Source organism: Phoenix dactylifera, chromosome 9, assembly GCF_009389715.1.
Source record: "Phoenix dactylifera cultivar Barhee BC4 chromosome 9, palm_55x_up_171113_PBpolish2nd_filt_p, whole genome shotgun sequence".
Classification (NCBI taxonomy): domain Eukaryota; kingdom Viridiplantae; phylum Streptophyta; class Magnoliopsida; order Arecales; family Arecaceae; genus Phoenix; species Phoenix dactylifera.
The window spans coordinates 2800263-2822415 of NC_052400.1; the positions used below are offsets into that span (position 1 = coordinate 2800263).

Here is a 22153-nt window from a genome sequence, read left to right on the forward strand (position 1 = left end):
ACATGGCGGTGCACCAGACCGATCACACTTGCTTATTCCTATGATGGTGCACCAAGATAAGTGCTTGATGAATGAGATCGATAAAATAAGCGAATGTGAAAGCAGTGTAAACATTGAGAAGTTATATCCTGCACCATGCATACCACCCCAGTGGTGCGCAGGATGGTAATCTAAGACGAACGCATGATGTATAGAGCCTATATAGGGTATAATTTCTTCTAAACATTCGGAGGAAAAAAACCTAAGAGAGGGAAGTCTTACTGCAAGAATCACCATGTTGATGTCCTTTTCCCCTCGAGCACTATCATGCATGGCGAGTCTGCTCCAACTAAGACTCATAATTAAAGAGTAGGGAATGCTGGGAGCATCGGCATTTGACTGAAGAGTTCGATGGCGATACGTCGAAGACCAGGAATGGCATGGCTAGTAAAAACATGGCACAACTTGACCTGGGTGAGAAGGACACGAGTGTCTCAGAACCCAAGTCGTGCTTGCAGTCCAAGTTGCCAATTTCTTCCATGTGCTCTTGTGGGGACTGTATTCAGAAGAATACAGGTCATTCATTTGGCATAAGATCCAAAACAAACTCTGGTTGTTTCACTGAAGCTTCTCTTTGTCTCTATATATAAACAAATTAATATGTTCTCAAGTGCTGTCATTTTATGAAATCATGACACATAATTCTTTGGTTATGATGAGTACAAACAAGGTGGAAGATGTATGCTAAGAAAATAATGTGTTATGTTCGGCGTGTCTTACAGGAGAGAGACATCCTCCTGGAGGATGACTCTGCGACGGTCATTGGATGGATCCCGTAGGCTTCTAGGGGGCTCGGTGACTACCATCCGCTGGTGAGAAATATCCGGACCATGATGTCTGACGGGCTGATGCTTCAGGCAAAGCATGCATTTAGATAGGCTAATAGAGTGGCAGATTGGATATCTTCTTTTGTTGCTAACCACTCGGAGGACCACCTATAGGAGGAAGAAGCGAAGTTGCCTACTGCTCTCCGTGATATATTGCTTTTTGATTTTTTTTTTGTTGTATTCGTACACATTATGTGGGACTTTTATTTTTAGTCAAAAATAAATAAATAACATATAATTATATAATAAGAAAAAGGCATATGATGAGGTAACTAGTAAGCATCTGCAGTAATTTCACAAGTCTGGTCCTTAATAGGTGTCAGGATCTGGCTGTCACCTTCCACCATCACAAACGGATCTATCCTATCTCTACTACATTATTTGGTCGTTCTTGCCTCAGATTTCAGTATCACATGTAGCAAGATCACGTGCAATAGATTTCTTTCCCAGGACATGGACGGCAGCATCAAACCAATCATTGTTTATACTTTTTGGAAATCCTTTCTTCACGCGGATGAGGTGATCCAAGCGAAGCATGTGTTTAGAGAAGCCAATGAAACTACGGATTGGATGGCTTCATTTGTTGCCAACCATTCAGAGGACCACCTAGGTGGAAGAGGCAGAGTTGCCTAGTACGCTCCGAAATATTTTGTTTTTTGATTTTCTTGATTGCATTCGTACATGTTATGTATGATACTTCCGTTTTAGCAAAAAAAAAAAAAACTCTATACATCTTCTAATGTTTCTTAGACTGGTACCGGAGGTTTTTAGTTTCGACATCGTCATTCCATCACTCTTCTTGATTTAAAATTTAAAAATTGAGGTTAAAATTTCTTAAGAGATGTTTGGTTGTTAAAAAGAGATGCCTTTTTTGATCTTATAGGATGTGTCCGTACTAGATTTGTATGAATCACCCATCTCAGCAACAAAAAAAAATTATTTTTTTTTCTTAGAGAGGTTTCTTTTTGTACTTCGGTGGCTCACCGTACCTCTACCTGTATAAGAACATCTTTACATGTGCAACTAATCTGTATTAACCATACATCCAATACCAATATATGTGCATCAACTATGCTAAATGCATGCATTCATTTGAGTTTGAGGAATATGAAGATTAGCAAAGTCCAAAAATGCAGGTGGAGTAGGTTTTTTTCCTCCAAAATTTCCAAAAGAGAGATCTAAAATTGGAAAAAAGGTAAGATTATATGGAGGAAAAGTTATAAATTTGAGATTACTACACAGTATAGAATTTTGAATGAAATTATGAATCTCTATTGCGATCAGATTTCTGTGGCACATCCACACACGGCCCTGATTTTATAATAACCCCACAACCTTTTTTCAACGTTGAGGCTCTGTTCTGAGTTTAAAGCCATGTCTTTTACTACTTTCCTCTGAGAAACAATTGTTCTCTGATTCCTCGCATTCTAATTTAGCAGGCAGATGTCCAATAGAAGAAAGAAAAGCTGACAGGTCCAGTCGTGGATAATGGAAGAAATGCTTGGATCTTTTTTGAACAAGGTGGTTTCAAAATTCTAGTTCCAGTGAACATTCAATAAATTTAGCTTGCAAGATCATCTTACATGGCAGATGAGGCTAAAAATTTGGTCTCATTTTCCAATTTCTATTCATCTACATTAGGGTACGAGTAAGACTATGGAACTGTCTGAAAAATGTTATTGCTTTCAAGTCTCAAATTATGTACATTATATTCCTTCATGCATTACAATCCAAAAAAAAAAAAAAACCATCATGCACTTGTTTCTTGCTTTTCAGTTTGAGGCATAGCTGAATTTCCTTATATACCATTTAGTGTAATTAGTATGATAATTAGAAAAGACTGCAGTTTCCTAATGGCCAGGAACAAAACCAAAAGGTGTCATCGTTCAAGATTCTCTCTCCAACAAGATCGATCCCTTCAACTGTTCAAGATTCAAGACAAGGGGAAAAAAACGCATCTAAATTTTCTTTGACCAATAATAGAACTGGTCCTGATCAAAAGTTGCTGCTCCAGTCCAAACTCCACTTTTGAAACTAGAATCAAGATATACCCATATAAAACACAAAATAATTCGCCAAGATCCCAACAGGCATTTATAACCAACATTTCACCATTAATATGTTAATAACCTGGCGAACAAACATAATATAAGAATGCCTCTGTTAACTTTTACATGTAGATAACTTATCTACAATAGAAACACATGATATTCCAAACGAATATTAGATTAGAGAGAACAGCATAAAGAAAACAAATTGTCCTGTTCAGAGCTCATACATATATCTGTGCAATATGTGCCTCCCATGATTCGCTAACCAGAGAAATCACCCTGGAATGGAACATCTCCCTAAAAGAATGACAGAGTTTCAAGAAAGATAACTTCTACCAATAGATGGTGGCTAATACATGCTGTTTTCGTAATTTCTCTGAATGATTAACAAACATAGTTGACAACATCAGAACAAGGTGCGGCTAACACATAATATGACCAACTAGACCATGCTAAATGTCGAAGGAGCTACCAGATTCACTAGAGAGAGAGGAAATTCGAATCTTCTTTGTCCTCCTAGACAAACATATTTCAAACCTACCATGTTCTGATATTCCACCTCAACTCTAAGTTTTGGAATCTGCTACATTCCCTGAAAAAAATGTGAATATCATAAAATGGGCATAAAAAATCTGAAACATTTCCAGAAACTCTCAACATATCAATGACCCCAGTACGAGTAGTCAGACCCTCAACAGATGAGGTATCATATCAAAATTTCAATAATTCTAGCTCCCTAATGCTGTAAGAAACAACAGTCTGCTTCAAAAATATTGGGCTTCCTTCAGATTTCTTGCACGACACCATTCCAACCTCTTAAACATCACAAAGATACCTAAAAATGACATAAAAATGAGTGCCACCTGGTACACAAATCAAATGACTAGATTTTTTTTTTGGTAGAGAATGATCGGATATTTCAAAACAAGGTACGCCGTATCAGCTCGTACTGAATGGTACGGAGCGTACCATACTTATTCGGTACTGGTACTTGATATGGATAATATACCAAGTATCGGTATACCAATAAAATTCCATATCGTATCATACTGACATTGTGCCAGTGTGGCACTGGTACGGTGTCCGATACCGAAACGTTGAATCTTGTTTCAAAATGCATTTTCTTGCAAGATTAGAATGACATGCCTCCTGCACAATTCGAAATCAGACACCTAGCTTGAAACTACAATATGCAAATACTCCGAGACTCAATGTAAGCCTCATAACAACCAAACTGCACGGAAGGAATTACATAGCTTGTGCAGGCAACTGAATCTTGTTGGAATGAATATGAACTTTCTTAAGAGTTCCACTCCTATGAAAACAGAGACTTGAAAAATGGATAATTAATTTCTCTGCTAAAAACGATTACAAATGTGAGTATTTATAGAAATATGTAGACATGAATAGGTGCATCCCTTCATGTAGAGTTACAATGCTTCAATCATAGGTGCATCCCTTCGTGTAGAGTTGCAATGTTTCATGAACTGGTACACTATTTCCTGAACAGTCACGATGCTTTAATTTTCAATCTGCCTTCTTTTGACTTCTACTTAAGTAAATAAACCCAGCATTTTCGAGAAAAATCGTCAATAAAGGTTAAGAAATAGAAATGACCTCCAAGGGAGGGGACTGACATCTTGCCACAAATGTCAGTATGAACTAATTGAAGAGGGGCTTTTGCATGCCATTTTGCTTTGTTAGGAAAAGATGCTCTTGAATGCTTGCCCATAACACAGCTCTCACAAACTTCCTTCAAGTCATCAATATAAGGAAGTCCTTGCACAAAATTTTTCTCCTTCAAAAGCTTTAAAGATTTGTAATTTAGATGGCCAAATCTTCTATGCCATAGCTCGGATTCATTTTCAGTTGCTACTAATCCAAAGTTGTTTGTTGTAACTTGGAAAGGAAAATATCTCTTTTCTGTCATTTGAACAGAAACCAGCAATCTTTGATGCTTGTCATATATCAAGCACTTATCTTGGGCAAAAGAAAGAGAATATCCATTTTGCATGAGTTATCCCACACTAAGCAAGTCTGCTGCCAAATTAGGAACATATAAAACTTCTCTGATATGTCTGCTTCCTTGCTTGGTTTGAATTTTGATTGCGCCTTTCCCATTTGCTCTTAAGAAAGTCCCATCTCCAATTTGTATTTTTGGCTTGATGGATTCATCTAGCTCCACAAACAGACTTCTTTTACCACTCATATGATTACTATAGGCACTGTCTAATTGCCATTGTCCTGTAGTTTCTACTTTGGTTGTCATGGCGGCAACAAAGAGAAAGTTTTCTTCTTCTGCTTCTGTCATCTTGGCCTGTTGTCCTTCTCCTCTTTTTTTTCCTGCAGTCACGTTCTATGTGACCAAATTTTTGGCAAAACCGACACTGGGGTTTACCCTTGTACCAACAATCCTCAGTTTTATGATTGCTTCTTCTACAAATTTTACAAGTCAACTGCTTGCCTTCTGATGCCGGACCACTTCTATCTTATTTTGCAGAGTTCTTTTTCCATGAAGATTTTGGCTTCTTCCCTTTGTTTTGTGTTCTTGACGAGAACACACTTTCTACTGATCTGTTTTCTCTTCTAAGTTTTCTTTGCTCATGCATATGCAAAGAATACATGAGTTGCTGGACTATGAGAGTTGACAGGTCTTTAGTCTCTTCGATCAAGATTACTGAATCATCATAATTTGGAGGAAGACTTACTAAGATCTTCTCCACAATATGTTGTTCAGTAATATTATCTCCTGCGGCCTTAATTTGGTTTACGAGCTCAAATGCCCAAGAAAAAAAAATCAAACATAGATTCTGTTTCTTTCATCTGCAGCATTTCAAACTCTCTGCGCAAATTTTGTAATCTAAGTGCAGATTGTCTCTCATCTCCTTGGTATTCAAGGCAAAGACGATCCCAGGCTTCCTTTGCTGTAGATGCATACATAATTCGAGGAAAAATTGTGGGAGAAATTCCAGCTTGAATACGAGCCAATGCCCGAGCATCTACCATTCTACTCTTGTCTATTTGCTTCTTCGCTTCTTCTGTTAGTTGCACTCCTTGTTCTGGTTCTTGGAATTTAACCTCCATGGCATTCCACACACCCTCTGCCAACAAAAGAGTTCTCATCTTAATACGCCAGAACTCATAGTTTTCTCCATTAAAAATTGGATAGAGAGTATTTAATGAGTTTGACGTCGATAGCTTCTCCATTGTAGATGAAAACCCGCTCCGATACCACTTTGTTGGAATGAATATGAACTTTCTTAAAAGTTCCACTCCTATGAAAATAGAGCTTGAAAAATGGATAACTAATTTCTCTGCTAAAAACGATTACAAATGTGAGTATTTATAGTAATATGTAGACATGAATAGGTGCATCCCTTCATGTAGAGTTGCAATGCTTCAATCATAGGTGCATCCCTTCGCGTAGAGTTGCAATGCTTCATGAACTAGTACACTATTTCCTGAACAGTCACGATGCTTTAATTTTCAATCTCATTAACTTTTAACAATTATTTGATATTTCATCTACTCTTGTTATCTAGAAAGTCTTTTGATTTTGCTATGATTTTGCATTGGATTCTCTTCACTTCACAGTGAACAGGTTTCACCTCAGACGGAGATTCAACATAAATTGGAAAGCATTTCAACTAAACAAGAAGAGTTGTGTTTGCCATCTTTCTGGTTTAAATCCCAACTACGCCGAATAAAATACGATTACAGAGTCAAGTTCATAGTTTTCAAACACAGTAGAAACAAAAAAAAGTATAAATTAGATGAAGTTTTGAGAAGCTATTGGGTTCATCTTGTCCATGAAATCAAAATCAAATAGCACGAACGAAGTGGAGAAAGATAGTATGTTTTTTTAGGAGAAAAATAAGAACCGATCAAAAAAATCCAAAGCTAAGCAACGGTACAAGAAAAGATTGAATTTTTAAAAGAAATTACTGTACCTAATAATGGATTGTAACATCCCAGGACCTCAAGAAGCTAAATTCTGGCCTCCAACTTCTCCTCCTACTACCCTTCTCTCTTTCTTTCACCACCTCACCCTCAGCCTTGTGGATTGGGCTCAGTTGCTTCCAATTCCTTTGTCCACCCAAATTATGCTATAAAAAAATCCATCCGGATTGGGGTAGAGCGGAGGTCGCCTTTGCTTCGAGAAGACGAGAAGCAAGAGAGAGGGCGGGAGAGAACGAAATGGGTACAGAAGATAGGGCAGGCCGCCGTTTCTCGTCGTAGCCTGGATCGATAGAATCGAAAATTATCTCTTGGTCCGTGAATCGAGAAGCCGTTACTAAAATGGTTTTTTTTCATGAATACTTTCTAAATTTCGAATTTTGCATGTATACTCTTTTAAATTAATATTTATATGTATATCTTTGTAAAACACTTATTTTGTCATTATACTTTTTTTTATTTTTATTTTTCATATGTACCCAAGCTATCTAACGACGTTAAAAAATTAATAATTTTAAATTAAAATAATTAAAATATTCTTAATGCGTAGACATGCAAATAGATCGCGATCCCGATAGCAGGAGAAGAAGATAGGAATAATAGCATAATTTTTAAATTTTATTTTATTTTTAATTAATATAAATATAATTTTTTCTAAGACCGTTAGAACAACCGTTATATTACGGGTATTTGTACAATAACAGAGTTTAATGAGGATATACATGCAAATATAAATTTTGGAAGGATATTCATATAAAATATGATATTTAGAAAGGTATCTATGCAAAAAATCCTTACTAAAACATCACCGAGCAAAAGTCCCATGTAGAGGCTGCAAATCGTTCGCAGTCTCCATGTAGAATGCGTTTAGACTTATGCATAGATCATTACTTTGATGGAAATTACTCGGATACAATAGAAGAGATTTGGATTAGATTTGGGCTAAAATGACCCTACCAAAAGTACATTATGTTAGAGTTGGCTTTCAACCAAACTTAAATAAAGTATATTTATATTTTATATGATATTTATATATTTATAAAATTACATATATGATCTTGTTAAATTATATGCAAATATATCATTAAAATTGATGAATTTGAGATATTAATCCAACATACTAATTTAACTTAATCTAGTCCAATTAATATGGCACAACCAAGCATGATCCACTTCACTTGGCCTAATTCAAATTTAGTATAAGATCAGATCAGGTTGGGCTAAGTTGGAGGAATCCCAACCTCGGACTTAGTTGGGTTAGGTTAGGATTGTGAGTTAAAGAGACTAGGTTGGGCTACATCTAGTCCTTTAACTGAACCTAATTACCCACCCAAGTTGCAGCTTTGATTAATCTCTATATGGAAGCTGCTGATAGAGTTGTTTGTTGATACCTTTCCCATTCTTAAATTGCTTAAACATTTATAACTCATAAGTTCCATATATATAATGGCAACAAACTCTGTGCAATCTCTACATATGTCGTTTTTAAGAAAGAAATTATACAACCCTTCTCAAATCTATTATGACATAATAATTAGGTGCCAACGAGCTCTTTTTTTTAATTTAAAATTTCAAGATAATTCATTAGAATTAATTATATGTATTCTGATATTTTGCAGTTATTGAAAATAAAAGTGCCTTTTAATTGCTTTCTTAGTTTGATTCTATATTGTATCCTTATCATTTATCTCTATAAGATACTATATAGAAAATACTGATTTTAGAAGGAAGGGTATAAAGAAATTATTGATTAGATTTTCTCATATAAAAAAATCTGCTTTATATGTTTGATGGATCGGCTGAATTAAACATATGAATAATCTTATTCAAATTTGAAATGCTTCCTGACTTTCAACCAATTATTGCTTCAATATAATTATTGTAGCAAATGCTATAACTTATTTTTATTACTTAGCAGCGCGATCGCACCAAGCTTATAGATCCCATTTTGGCCTAAAATCTCTTTAATGCCTACTAGCATCTAATAGCAAAGCTTCTATAGATTGAATGTGTTGTCACGGAATCTCGTCCAGCTGTGGAGGTTTGGAGGGTGCCAGACTGCCAGTCTATCTATAGAAAGATGTTGATCTATGCACAAAAGAATAATAGAAAGGCTTGCCAGATTAGTTTCGGCTAGGTCCTCAGATGCTTAAGTCAAAAAGGACTTTGGAATTGCAACAAAAAATAGAAAAATATAAAAGAAAAGATCAATGTAGAGTATTGTCTTCTTCTAGTCGGCCTTCTCTGGTTGGCCTTCTTACCTTGGCCGTGGGTAGCTCATAGACTTGTTAACCAGTCAAGAAAAAGAGAATAGAATGATGGACAAAAGGTTGAGAGTTCTTACCATAAGAGCTTTGAACTATGAGAGTCTCTTTATGACTACAAGTCCCTCTTTTGAGGTCCTTTGACTCTCTTTATATAGGCATAGGAATAAAAAGCTGTAACTGTCTGTGTTATTGCTGAGTTTCAGACCTAGGTTGGGGCATGGCTCGGATGGTAATGAAGTAGCAGGAATTGAGGTGGACATGGTATAGAAAGTTGATCTCCTTCGGAGATGGCCTACAAAAAATCCGCGTGCCAAAGAAATTCCAGCAGAAGATCCTTCGATGGCTAAGTTAGGATAGAGAGGTAACAATATGTAAGGAAAAAAGCTTCAGCAAAGGGCGGCCGCTATGAGTGGATAAAAAAATGTCAGGCATATTGAGGTCTCTGCAAATCGAGCTATTGTTTTAAAGAAAAAAATTAGAGCTATTGGTAAATAATGCTGTTTCCTGTAGGATGGGAGACATCTGATCTGAGTCCTTTCTTAAAACCTGGTACTTTTCCCCCGGACCTCCTATAAAACCCTCCCATGACCTCACCAAACGCCGTTCTGGGTCCCAAGCCCTCCTATTTGCTACTCCCGTTTCTATTCCCTTTTCCCCCTCTTTTATTCTCTCTCCCTCCCCAAAGCCCCGCAGCGCCTCCTCTTGGTGGCCATAATACCTTGTAGAATTCTTGCTTCTCTTGGTTCGAATCCATGGAAGCTCTCTCGAGTTCGATCGTTCCTCCAAGGCTCGCCGAAATCTCTCCTTCTCACCAACCTCCGATCCCTCCCCTGCTCAAAGTTCCTTCCTTTCGACTTGGTGGGTTCTTGAAAGCCCGCGAGAATTTTGATTTCCTGAGGCTGTCGTCATCGTCGGAATCGAGCGCTCGGAGGAGTTGGGGCAGGTTCAGAGCTCTCGCTAATGACGTCTCCGGCAACGGGTCTGGCTTCATTGCCGACGAGGGTTTGTCTCCGGAAAGGGTATCCTTCGCGCCTCATCCTTCGCGCCTCATCCTTCGAGATTTGATCTTTTTGTTATATGAGATGATTTCTTGATCCTCTAGTTTGATTGTTGAGGTAAGAACTGAATCTTGATGGCGAGAGTAAAACTGATGGTTTGATGGTCCAAGAAAGGGCTTTGGTGCATCTTTAGATGCCCTACTTTTACCGCAAATTTATTGTTTGAATTGTTGGAGTAATTGACTGTGCACAATCTGCATTTGGGTTCATAGGAAATCGAAATTTATAAATGATTGAAGCCTGGAAGTAGGCTTTATAGCGAGTGATATGCAAGTAACTAACTATTTCCTTCCTTCTTGTGTGGATTTGCCCATAAAGTTCATCTCTAGATAAAGATAAACCAGTTGATAGAAAAAAATCCCAATATTCCCTCTTTTTTTTATAATCCTCCTCAAGAAAAAGAAAATGGAGAGGTTGGGGCGCTCAGGAACAGGTCTAGCTTCATGACCAACTAGGGTTTGCTTAGGTTGAGGTATTCTTCTTGCCTTATACTTAAAGATTTGATCTTTTGTTATATGAGATGGTTTCTTGTTTCTATAGTTTGATTGCTGAAGTAAAAATGGTATCTCGATTATAACAGTTACCTTGGTGGTCTGATCTAAGAACGGTTTTTGGTGGATTGCTACATGCCCTAGTTTTAACTCAAATTATAGCTTGAACTCTTGACAAAGATGTCTTTGGGAAAAATAATGCTCAGTCTTAAGATTTGATCTTTTGTTATATGAGATGGTTTCTTGTTTCTACAGTTTGACTGCTGAGGTAAGAATGGAATCTTGATTTACAAGGTCTGGTCTAAGAATGGTTTTTGGTGGATTGCTAGACACCCTAGTTTTACCTCAAATTATAGTTTAAATTCTTTAAGTTGTTGTCTTTGAGAAAAATAATGTTCAACTTGCAACTGGGTCATAAAATTTAGAATTTATAAATGAATAAAGACTCAAAGAACGTCGAAGCAGGGTTTATAGCAAGTGCTTTATAAGTAACTGTCCTATAGGTCAAGCTTGTTGCAGATTTTCCTTTCTTGAGTTATCTTAGAAATAGTAAAAGTAAAAAATCCCAACATCACCGCTTGAACCAAGTTCAGTCCACAAGAAAAAGAAAATGAAGAAAAAAGGAACATTGTTTGCAAGTTTCTAATCGATAATACCCTTAATTTTCTAGCTAATCTAGGCTTTCTGAGATCCTCGTTTATTGTGCCTTCAAAGCATTCTGTTTAGCCTCTTGACCAACAAAAAGGAAAAAGGGAAAAGACAAGAGGCAAAGTTGAAAAGGGAGTCACATGGCTTAGAGTTCTTCTACAAGTTGCACTGCTGTGTTCTTTATTGAAGAGTGTACACCTTGGTCGAATGGGCAACCTGTCAAGGCCTTCAAGATATCACTCTTTTATATTCCCCCTTTGATGAATGACATTAAGAGACTGATCAATGTGTTCCCTGATCACTTATCTGAGCCCTAAAAATATTAGTAATTTTCTGGATTAACCTCATTTCAATGACTAATAGATTTAAAACATTCTATCTTCTCTACCCTGTTATTCTTTTGGGAATATAAGGGTGGATAACCTATCAATCTCTACTTTGCCTCCACAATTTTTAGAAGGTAGCTGTGTGTCCTGCTCCGCAACCTTGTATGACTTTTGAAAGAAAGCAATATTATTCCTAGCGCCTTTCTACCCCTAGTTCCGTTCTTTGATCTGTTTGAGTCTGACAAAAACCTCCAGATCAAATAGGTCTGTAATTAGTTGCCTCATCAACTTGCTGTAATTGGAGCTGTTGATTCTTATGGTTTTAACTTGTCTGATTTTAAGGTTATCCTTCTCTCTTCGCAACCACTTCCCACCCCTCCCAACCCACCCATCCACAAAGAAAGTCCATCTGACCCTTTATCCCTATATTCTTCTGACCACATTAAAAATAAATCTTGCTACATAAGTAAGTGAAGCAACTGGATATAGTGCATTGGTCTTCAAAACACCCATTTCTAGCCGTGTAAACTGTGTTGTACTTTATAATCTTATGATATCGTATGAGACAAAAGACCACATGACACTTAGCTGACAATTGAGGCAAGGGCTTAACTTCTTAAACTGTAGTTTCTTCTATTGAGCAATATAAGATATTTTCTTACTATTGTTTTCTACTTGTTTTATATTATTTTTTTGTGAGCTCATGTCTTGTATAGATAGGTTGTCTATTGTTGGAACAATGTTGAATTGGCCTCTTGTGTATTTCAAAGCTCATTGAGGTGAAGGAGAAGTTAAAGCAAGTAAACATTGCGACTTATAATAAATCAGGAAACATTTTTTCCTCAAATCAGATGAAGGTTTTTATACATTTTCTGATCTATATTACAACCTTTGATTTCTAGATCATTTATTTAGCAACTAGAAATGAGAAATGATTGATAGGTGATTATCCTGATGTTTTTTCTTGTATTATTAAAGAATAATCTGAGTTACAATCATAGCGATGAAGCTGGCATCACTGACAAATCAGAGATGGCATCGCCTGCTGCTGGTGGAAGTGGAACCAGTGGATCTAGAGCTGGGCTTTTTAGAACACCTATTTCTGGTGGTGTGCAAAGTGCAACCTCTGCTCATGATTTACCTCCGCCAGCCTTGGCCGTTCGTAATCTGATGGAGCAGGTATAATCTTCTTTCTCTTTTTCTATTAGTTAATTCAGTGCTTTGATTTTAATTATTGAGTGCTTTTCAATGCCTTTTAGTTCCTTTTTAGTTGACTATGTTACTTTTACTGTTTCTTTTTACAAAACAGGCTAGATTTGCTCATTTGTGCACTGTAATGTCTCGGATGCATCATCATCGTGCAGGATATCCATTTGGTTCTCTAGTTGACTTTGCAACAGATTCAATGGGCCGTAAGTTAGCTTTGAATCTTATTGCATACGTGTAATATCTATTTCCAAAATCTCATATGCTATCTTTTACAATTCTATACAGATCCAATCTTTTCACTGTCACCATTGGCCATACACACACGGAATCTGTTGGCAGATCCAAGATGCACACTTGTTGTACAGGTTGTGACTCTTATGCTTAGAATAATCTTTGGAGGACCCCTTTTCCTGTTATCACTTGGTCTTTAGCTTTCTTTTGTTTTCAGATACCTGGATGGAGCGGTTTATCAAATGCACGTGTGACAATATTTGGTGATGTTATCCCTCTTCCAGCTGACCAGCAGGTTCATAACAAACTATATAACTCATTTCATTTTGGTTTTTACCATACTAGTAGGTAAAAGAATATTTTAGCTGTATCAGTTTTATGCTTATGGCCGGTCATGCACACATAGACGCACACACCCAAAGAAAGGAAGTTTATCTTAGTTATTTCTAAGTATTTCAACCAGATCTAACTGCCTGATATGCTAGTCAAGATAATATAAAGTTGACATGTTTAGACACCCAGCGGAAGAAACCCATATCAAGTCTAAGTGGTCAGTGGTTTTCATCATCTTGTACTATCTCTTAGAGCTCGTGCTCTTCTCTCTCTATCTCTCTGTGTGTGTATGTGTGTGAACACAAGGGCAAGGTATTAGGTGTTCTTTTATTAGACTTCATCGATCGGCTATTCCAAGGACTGCAAGCTAGTTACTACTGTTGCTTGCAAGGATGCATAAAACTGATCTATATTTCATGAAAGAGGATAATGAGGACAACTAGACTAGGAGATTATGATGAGAGTGCAATGTTGAGTAGGGAGGCTTTTGAGAGAAGGATAAAGCCACGGTGCACTATACTATACCAAACCGAGCTGTACGGAGTGTACCGTATCATATTAGTTTAATACCATTATATAGTATGGGGGGAGGGGTGTATGAATACTTGGTACGCCGAATCAACTTCATAACATATTGTACCGACACAGTGATGGCATGGCGCCAGTGCAGGGCCCGGTACCGAGACGCGTATCTTAGATAAAGCTATTCATATCAAGGCATCTTCATCATCCTTAGCATACTACTTTAATTAGATTCTACTGCAATGGTAGCATTTAAAATAAAAGAATAAAGAAGTGCTCCAATAAGATAGAGGGTTTTTTTCTTCTTATTGGAGAACAACAAACTTGAATAAATAAATAAGAATTTTTTCCAAAGATTTGTAACCCAAATCTGGCAATCTTCAAGTTGTTTGACTTGATCTCATGCCATTAAAGTTAACAAGCTTCACAATTTTCTACTAGAAGACTTTGGTACCATACAATTTGTCTTAGTATTATCCTATATCTGCTTATGTTTATAGTTAATTGATTTTCTTTATCTGGTAATTCATGTATGTAGATTTTCCAATCACTTGACAAGCATGTGTTCTAGAAAAGTTAAAACTCTCTCTCCATCTCTGCATTCTTTAAGCCTGTCATTTTCTGGTTGCTGCACCATCTGTGCTCATGCTTTTGCTTTAGTAATACCACTTTAAGTTTTGGCCACCTTAGTTATTCAAGAATATCATAGAGATGTTAAAGTAGTATGCAACAAAAAATAACAAAAACCAAGCTTTATATATATATATATATATATTAAAACACAAATCATAAAGTCTATACACAAGGATTTATCAGATTCACAATTCTCAACCTGATATTAGTCACTTCACAAATTGTTTCAACTGACCAGTATTACCTTGGAATGAGGCAAATCTTTAAAAGTGAATGTAGTCTCTTGCTTGGAACTGAAATATCTTAGTCATGACATACTCAATTATTTTAGAAAATAGCAGTGGCAACAAAGTTAAACCTCTATTCTCCTCTTATTAGCTAATAATAAGAATATTTACAATATAGTAAATCTACTGGCCTGATGTATGATCATAAAGGACTTCCTGATGCTTATAAGATTCTCGAAAGTGTTAGTAGTAGGAAAATCATCATCGTCTTGCAATAATTCTTGAAGAATAGTAGTGCATACTATAATGGTAAAGTTGCTTACAGCTTTATATAGCATTTTTTTTTTCTGTCACTTGAGTGCTATTAGACAAGAATTAATAATACATGTGAAAGTAAATGCATGTAGCACATGTATGAAACAATGCTCCGACACCCTTTAGTACCAGACTCTAGTACAGGTGCTTGCAAAGTCTCGCATTATATGTGGTTCTGTTTCCAAAGAAATGTGGTTCAGTTAGATGGAATGCTAAATTTATACTTATATGGGCTTGCGAAGTGGCCCAAATTTTGACCAGTACAACTTGCTTGATAGCATATTATTATTTGAGATCATATGACTGCCTCACACACTCCTTGGAACTCTCAGAACCTGTGAGATTGTTTTTCGTCTGAGTCGTATGGAAGAGTTTGTCGCTTTAGTGGGCTTGCATGATCTATGGTGTGCTCTTTCTGGAGAGCAACATTTTATAATGCTTGGAACTATCTGGAACTTTCAGTTTAGTGCTCAACTGCTTCGTGGTTGTAAATACTTTTTTAATGATATGTTGCATGTCCAGATCTGAACTTCAATTTTAATGAAAGGCATGCTACCGAATAATTCTTTTAGATCTTTTTAGATGCACGATGCATGAATGTTTCTTAAAATGACATTTTCTGCCTACTTCAGGAGTGGGCTCGCAAGCAATATATTGCCAAACACCAACAATGGGCATCCCAGCAATGGGGAAACTTTTACTATTATAGGATGCAGAACATAAGGTTTGCTCCTGAACTTTTCGTGCTGGTGTTTACTCTTGCATCATGACAACAATCTAACAAGATATATAAGGACAAAAGTTCTTTTTAACAGACAGCAATGATGATGTGGGGAAAGCAAACATATGGATGACTTCTGTTTGCTTAGGCATGCATTGGTGGCAAGAGGATAAAAAGCTGATAGTGGATCTTGCATCCTCATGTGCACCATAGTTCATATAAGAGCAGGGTCCTATCAAACATATTGAAATAGGGGAAAAATGTTGGGCTTAGGCATATGTTGAAATTTTGTATTTTTCTATCACAAGTAGAAAATATGCTATAATAAATCTAAGGGTAAAGGGATTCTCTTAAGAGTTTGCAAAATAAATCTTCTGGGTTAGTAGAATAATATAAGCATAATACTTTTTCTTTCTTGGTGTTTAAGTGCTTCTAATTCGTTAGTCGAGCCCCTCTTGTTCTAGTGGTTTGATAGCTTGGCCCACTAAGGGAGCAAACTGAGTTCAAAACACCACAAAGGTTTGTACCATTTTAAAAAAGATTTTCTTTTTGTGTGTATACCCTCATAAATATCTGAAATTGCATGTATACCTTTGCAATTTTCTATTTACATGTATGCCCTTATAATTGTTTCTTTTTGCATATATACTTTTATAAATATCTAAAATTGTATGTGCCCTTGCAAATTTACCATCTGTGTGTACCCTTATAAATTATTTTTTTGCATGTATACCTTTAATAAGGAAAGCCATGCAAAAAGAAATAATTTACAATGATATACACGCAAATAGTAAATTTGCAATAGCATACATGCAATTTCAGATACTCATAAACCCCCCCTCCCCCCAAAAAAGAAAAAACCTAAGTTATTTGAGTGAATGTGGTTAGATTACAATTAGAATTATCTTGAGTTTAAGTAGAATTATGCTCCCTCATGCTACCTATATTGTTAAGAAATAATGAAATAGCTCAGATGTGGATTTGTAAACTAATGCTGTTTTCTTTTCTTAGGGATAATGACTAAGTTGCTGTTAATAATAATAATACAGATTTGGACTGTATTTCAGTTGAGAGTATTTAAAGAGCTGTCTAGGACCAATATTTAAAAAAAAAGCATGAACCTTAGATGCTAAATCTGCAAACTGCAGAGGATATTCAGTATCATAGCATATGGTAAAACTCATCTCAAATGAACCATAATAGTTTCATGAAGTTTGTCCTTTTAAGATTACTTCTTGTTTCAGAGAAAACAAAGAGATCTTGTAGTCCTTGATTGTATGTACAGGAAGAATCTTTAGATATTAAATATCCATAGGAGTTCTTGATCTGAGACCATAAAAAAACCCTCTCCCATGTTTATCAACCATTTTGATTGCCAGATGCAACTGCTGCATAAGTAACATGACATCTTCACCTGTACGAAATAGTAGTTGTGATCATGGTCTGCCGTACCGGTCCGTACCGGCCGGTACGTACCGGTTCGGCCTGGGACTGGTACCAGATCAGCGTGGAATCCGGTATCGATGGTTTATTGTTGGAGAACCGGTACGGGACCGGTACGGACCGGTCCGGGCCCGGTTCGGACCGGTATGCCGACCGGTACCGGTACAGCGGACTTTGGTTGTGATTGTTGGTGAAGTTATCAGCTTAATAAGAAATTGAAAGAGGGAGAAATCTAATATACTTTTGGTACTATGCTTTAACTGGACTCCAAACCTTCCATCTCAACCTTCGGTGACACAACTACCATCAGAGTATTTCCTTTGCTTCTGTTCACCTTCCACTGTTGCAGCTTCCATAGCTTCATCGCTCCTCCATTGACAACTGGTGCTCCGACTATATATGCTGCCTATTTTACTGGTGAAGGGGGTAATGGTGGAGATGGAAGAAAATATCTACGTAAATACATGTATGTGTGTATATAACTTCAATTAGAACAGTGTAATAAGAATGTAAAATGAGGATCTTTGTGAAGAAAATATGTTGAGAACTACACAAGCTGCCTTAAGAGAAGATGATGTGCTTCTGATTAAAGATGAAGGGGCAGTGGAGAGGCTGCAAAATATACAACTTCGAATCACTAAACAAAAAAGAAATAATAGCTTGGAGTGAGAGGTCCAGTGCAAGAGGTGACAGGAAAGTTTATGTTTCAATAAGCCTGCATGTTGCAGGATGTTTCACCGTATTAATTTGGCTGAGATTGAGGAGCCAGCTTTAAGTTTGGTGAAAATGTGAATAGCTTCACTCCTAGTACAACAGGAAGAGGGGTAAATATGACTGAGGCTGAAAATTTGGAACATAAAATGATGAATGAAGATAGGACCACTTACCTTGGACGAACATGATGAAGAAAAGAATAACAGAAATAGATGCAGGGTAAGGAGGATCTTCCCCGGCGGGTTTTCCATTCTGTTCTCCCAAAGATTCTTGGTGACATAAACAAGTTGATTGATAATTTTGGCAAGGCAAGCAATATTTCTCTCAAATGCAATTATCTGATTTCTAAGGAGGGAGTGACATATGATAGCTTTCATAGCTACAAGTTAGTTGGATAGAGTTCACTAAATAATCATAGGTATTAAATTGATCTTTTGCTTTTCGATTGCAGAAGGCTTACCATGGATGCAGTTGATCCAGTTTAGTTCCTTTACATTGAGGGTACCCATTGATTAATGCTCTCTCTAATTAATTACATGCCTATCTTCACAGTGCTGCTGCAGATTCTATTGGAAAATGTCAACTATTAGATTGTATTATTTTAGTATTTCAATGCTGAACTATCAGATTTCAATAATCCTTTTATGACTGTTACAAACTTGTGGAGATACATGTGCCCACTGCCCAACATGATATTCTATGTATTATGATACAAATATAACCTCCGCTTCAACTCTGGAGTGTAAGTTCTTCAGGGGACTACTACCCAAATGAATTCAAACTTGAGACCGTTGCATGATTCTAATGCCTTTGCCTTTTTTTTTTTTGTATGTCCTATACTACTTTATTTGTTGCAAATTATGATTATTCTTTTCTTGTTACACTTGTCTGCTACAAACATGATCGTATACATGGTCTTGATCCTGCATATAATTATTACCAGTGATATATATTTCATCGGAGGCTTTGGTACTGTTCAATGGGTAGATGTCAAGGAATATGAGGCCATTCAACCCGACAAAATTGCTGTTGATGGTGGAGAACAAAATCTAAAGGTATTCTTGTGAGTGCTGCTTTTGCTGCATCAAAGAATTTGAGTTATTACTGTCACTCTGTTTGTTTATCTGGTTTGGATCTTGAAATAATCAAAAACCTCCTACTATCTAATTAATGTGCAACCTGATATTTATGTTGTGGATAGGAGCTGAATGCAATGTTCTCAAAACCACTTAAGGAACTTTTATCTACGGAAGTAGAGATAGATGATGCAGCTCTTATATCCATAGACAGCAAAGGGACTGATATACGTGTTCGCCAAGGTGCGCAGGTACGAGATGCAAACATCAAACGTTTAGCTAGTTGTTGCTGCATTTGTTTTGTAATCTGTTATGGTGATGGTTAGGATTCTTCTATTGAACTCAAGATGGTGACAAAAATTGTCAATCATTCAGATTGCTATCAGAACTTATTTCATAGCAGATGGATGTTATGTTTTGTCAATTACTGTTGACATTTAGACATCACGATCCTCAGCGACGGATCAGATTCATGTGATAAATGAGAAACCATATGACAAATAAAAAATAAGAGTGTGTGGTTTAGTGATTAGATTTTAAGCATAATTAGATGGAAATCTGATTTTGGGCTCAAGAAATGATCTTTAGAGGAAATTCTGCTCATTAGGGGTACCACCATTGAAAAACTTTGGTTCATACCAGCTGCCTACAAAAGTCAACAGTTGCGAACACTTGCCATGTCATTCACTGCTGAACTAGGGTTATCCAAAAGTGGGGATTAGGTGACTGAATGCTTTCAAAGCTCATGACGAACTATTCATGCAATGTACTGGAATCCTAGTGGCGACCCAAATTGATGGGAATTGGTTGCCTTAGGAACTGTACACCAAAAGTTGTTCTTAGTCCAGCATGTGGAATCTATTTGTTGTTTGTTTCTCTGTGGAGACTAGTATCTCACCAACTCTAAAAACTCTCTTATCCTTTTGTACCATATTCTTCTGTATATCATTCCAGCGGGAAACATGCATTGGGACACTATTCGTGTCATGCTTATATGTTATGGAAGTCAGGCATAGCTAATTTTTTTATAGGCATTTTTAACTGAATATGCTGCTTGTACGAGGTTATCTTGCAGATCTCCAAAGACTAATATGTCCACTCGCAAGTCAGTAAAATCAAGTTGTCAACTTCAAGGATGAATATATTCCCATCATTTTAGAGGTCCTTGACATATTAGATATGTGATGCATATGACTTAAAAAACATTCTTTTAAGATTGTGACTTGTTGGCTAGCCACTTTAGATCAATATACTTCTGAATTCGAGTGTCTAGAGCTACTAGGGGTGTAATCGAACCAAGCCGAGTCGAGTAGCTAGAGGCTTGAGCTCGACTCGATTCAAAATATTTGAGTTCGAAATTCGACTCTGGATTGATCGAGTTTTAATAGCTAAGCTCAAACTCGACCCAATAAAAAAAAAAGTAATACTCGAGATCGGCTCAGCTTGACTCGAATATCAACTGAGCCATGCTCGAGCTTGAGTTCGAGCTCGAATTTGAGCCATGGTCATAATTAAAAAAATGTAGTTAAAACAAAATATAACACAATATTATATTTTAAAATATTGAATTAATAATATATATAATAAAATATAATATTATTAAATATATATATATATATAAACTTGACTAGGCTCATGAATTTTCTAGTCGAGTATTCTATTACTCGAACTTGACTCGAAAAACTATTCGAGCAACTTGAGCTCGTAACACTCAAGTCAAGTCAAGCTTGGATTCGAGTCGATCTCGAGCAGCTTGCGAGCTGCTTGGCTCATTTGCACCCCTAAGAGCTACTACTAAAATATTTGTATTACTAAAATTTAAAAAGCATGCTATTATTCATAATAAGTTCGCCTGAACGCATGCATATGCAGACGTTCATGTTTCCTCCCGTTCTTATATTTTTCTTCCACCCAATAAGATACTTATACTCAAGACTTTAATACTAGTAACAAATCCCGTACCATTTTTTATTAGAATGATGTGAAACTGGTACTGATGAGTACGTAATTTAACTGACAGCTTAAAAATAATGGAAATATTTTGGCATGCATTGGTACGATCGAGTATACTGCCATTAGTAAGTATTAGTGCAGCTGTTACGTACCGATACACAGTTTTTTGGCATCTCGACACTTGTATGGTACCGGTTTTGTATTGGAACGGTATGGTACCAATCATACTGTCCCATTTTGGGCGTTTTGAATCCATTTTTTAACTCGTGGGGTATGGAGTTGCTTATTAAAAAGGCATGTCTTTGTAACCCTACTTTTCGCATTGTCTTTTCTCTGTAATGCTGATTAATCTCAATCTTTCTGCTTTCAAGATACCATATCTTCCTGTTATCGTGCTTGTCTCGGAATTAAATTAATATATGCTTTTATGCTTTTGGCTATTCATTGCAAAAAGATGAGATAAAACAAAGGAAGCAGAAGTCTTGGTAAATTTATAGTTGGGGTCGTATTTTAAATGGTCAAAAAAAAACTGAAACTTTGTCTATTGCAGTTCAACATTCAGAGGCTATCATTCGAAGTGGAGCATGGAGTGGAGACTTTGGAGGAGGCTAAGAAAGCACTTCAGAAGATAATCAAGAGGAATTGTGGGTCAACATGACGTAACATAAGAATTTTTAAATACTGTTTTATGAAAAGAAAAGGATGAAAAATAAGGTCCTTGGTTGCAGGAATGAAAATGGATCCGATATGCTGATCGCGATCACAAAAAACGTGTTTCCAACCTCATATTTGAGCAGTGCAGGACGTTAGAATCAATGCATGAAGTTTTGTTGATTTAAATAAGATTGGGTTAACATGAGTTCATACTTGAGTATTTCCGTGGATGTTTGTAGAGTGAGATTAGTTGTGTTGATGGGTGCATTGATGAATTGGGGATGAAGTGCAGGTCCGCCCTGCTTTAGGCAGCAAGGTATACAGTACCGAACCAAACTATCAGGTTCACAGTCGATATTGGTAACTGTATCGACACAACTCAAGCTTGTGTCCAAACCTTTGCAAACTGGTCTGTAATTGTGGAGCCAACTATCTAGAACTGGTAGGTTCCGATCGGT

The 22153-nt window shown here is 36.7% G+C and overlaps 1 protein-coding gene across 4 annotated transcripts; it reads left to right on the forward strand.

Moving 5' to 3' along the window:
- Nucleotides 1–9734: 9734 nt before the first annotated feature.
- On the forward strand, nucleotides 9735–22010 carry LOC103714113. 4 transcript variants are annotated; one of them, XM_008801259.4, is made up of 10 exons: nucleotides 9735–10160; nucleotides 12643–12843; nucleotides 12974–13076; nucleotides 13159–13238; nucleotides 13322–13399; nucleotides 15767–15858; nucleotides 18956–19067; nucleotides 19214–19331; nucleotides 21592–21685; nucleotides 21770–22010. In XM_008801259.4, exons 1-9 carry the CDS (start codon nucleotides 9894–9896, stop codon nucleotides 21651–21653), a joined length of 1113 nt encoding a protein of 370 aa, XP_008799481.1. In that variant the 5' UTR covers nucleotides 9735–9893; the 3' UTR covers nucleotides 21654–21685; nucleotides 21770–22010. The 4 variants fall into 4 exon arrangements, with proteins under 4 accessions (XP_008799481.1, XP_008799480.1, XP_038985763.1 ...); XM_039129835.1 differs by having other exon boundaries at nucleotides 9737–10160; nucleotides 19214–19339; XM_008801258.3 differs by having other exon boundaries at nucleotides 9736–10160; nucleotides 21592–21952.
- The last annotated feature ends 143 nt before the right edge of the window (nucleotides 22011–22153 follow it).

Coding starts and splice junctions, on each gene's coding strand:
- LOC103714113 (XM_039129834.1), top strand. CDS start 9,894: ATGGAAGCTCTCTCGAGTTCGATCGTTCCTCCAAGGCTCGCCGAAATC. Junction 12,844..12,973: donor TTCGTAATCTGATGGAGCAG/GTATAATCTTCT, acceptor TTTACAAAACAG/GCTAGATTTGCTCATTTGTG. Junction 19,068..19,213: donor GTGGAGAACAAAATCTAAAG/GTATTCTTGTGA, acceptor TGTTGTGGATAG/GAGCTGAATGCAATGTTCTC.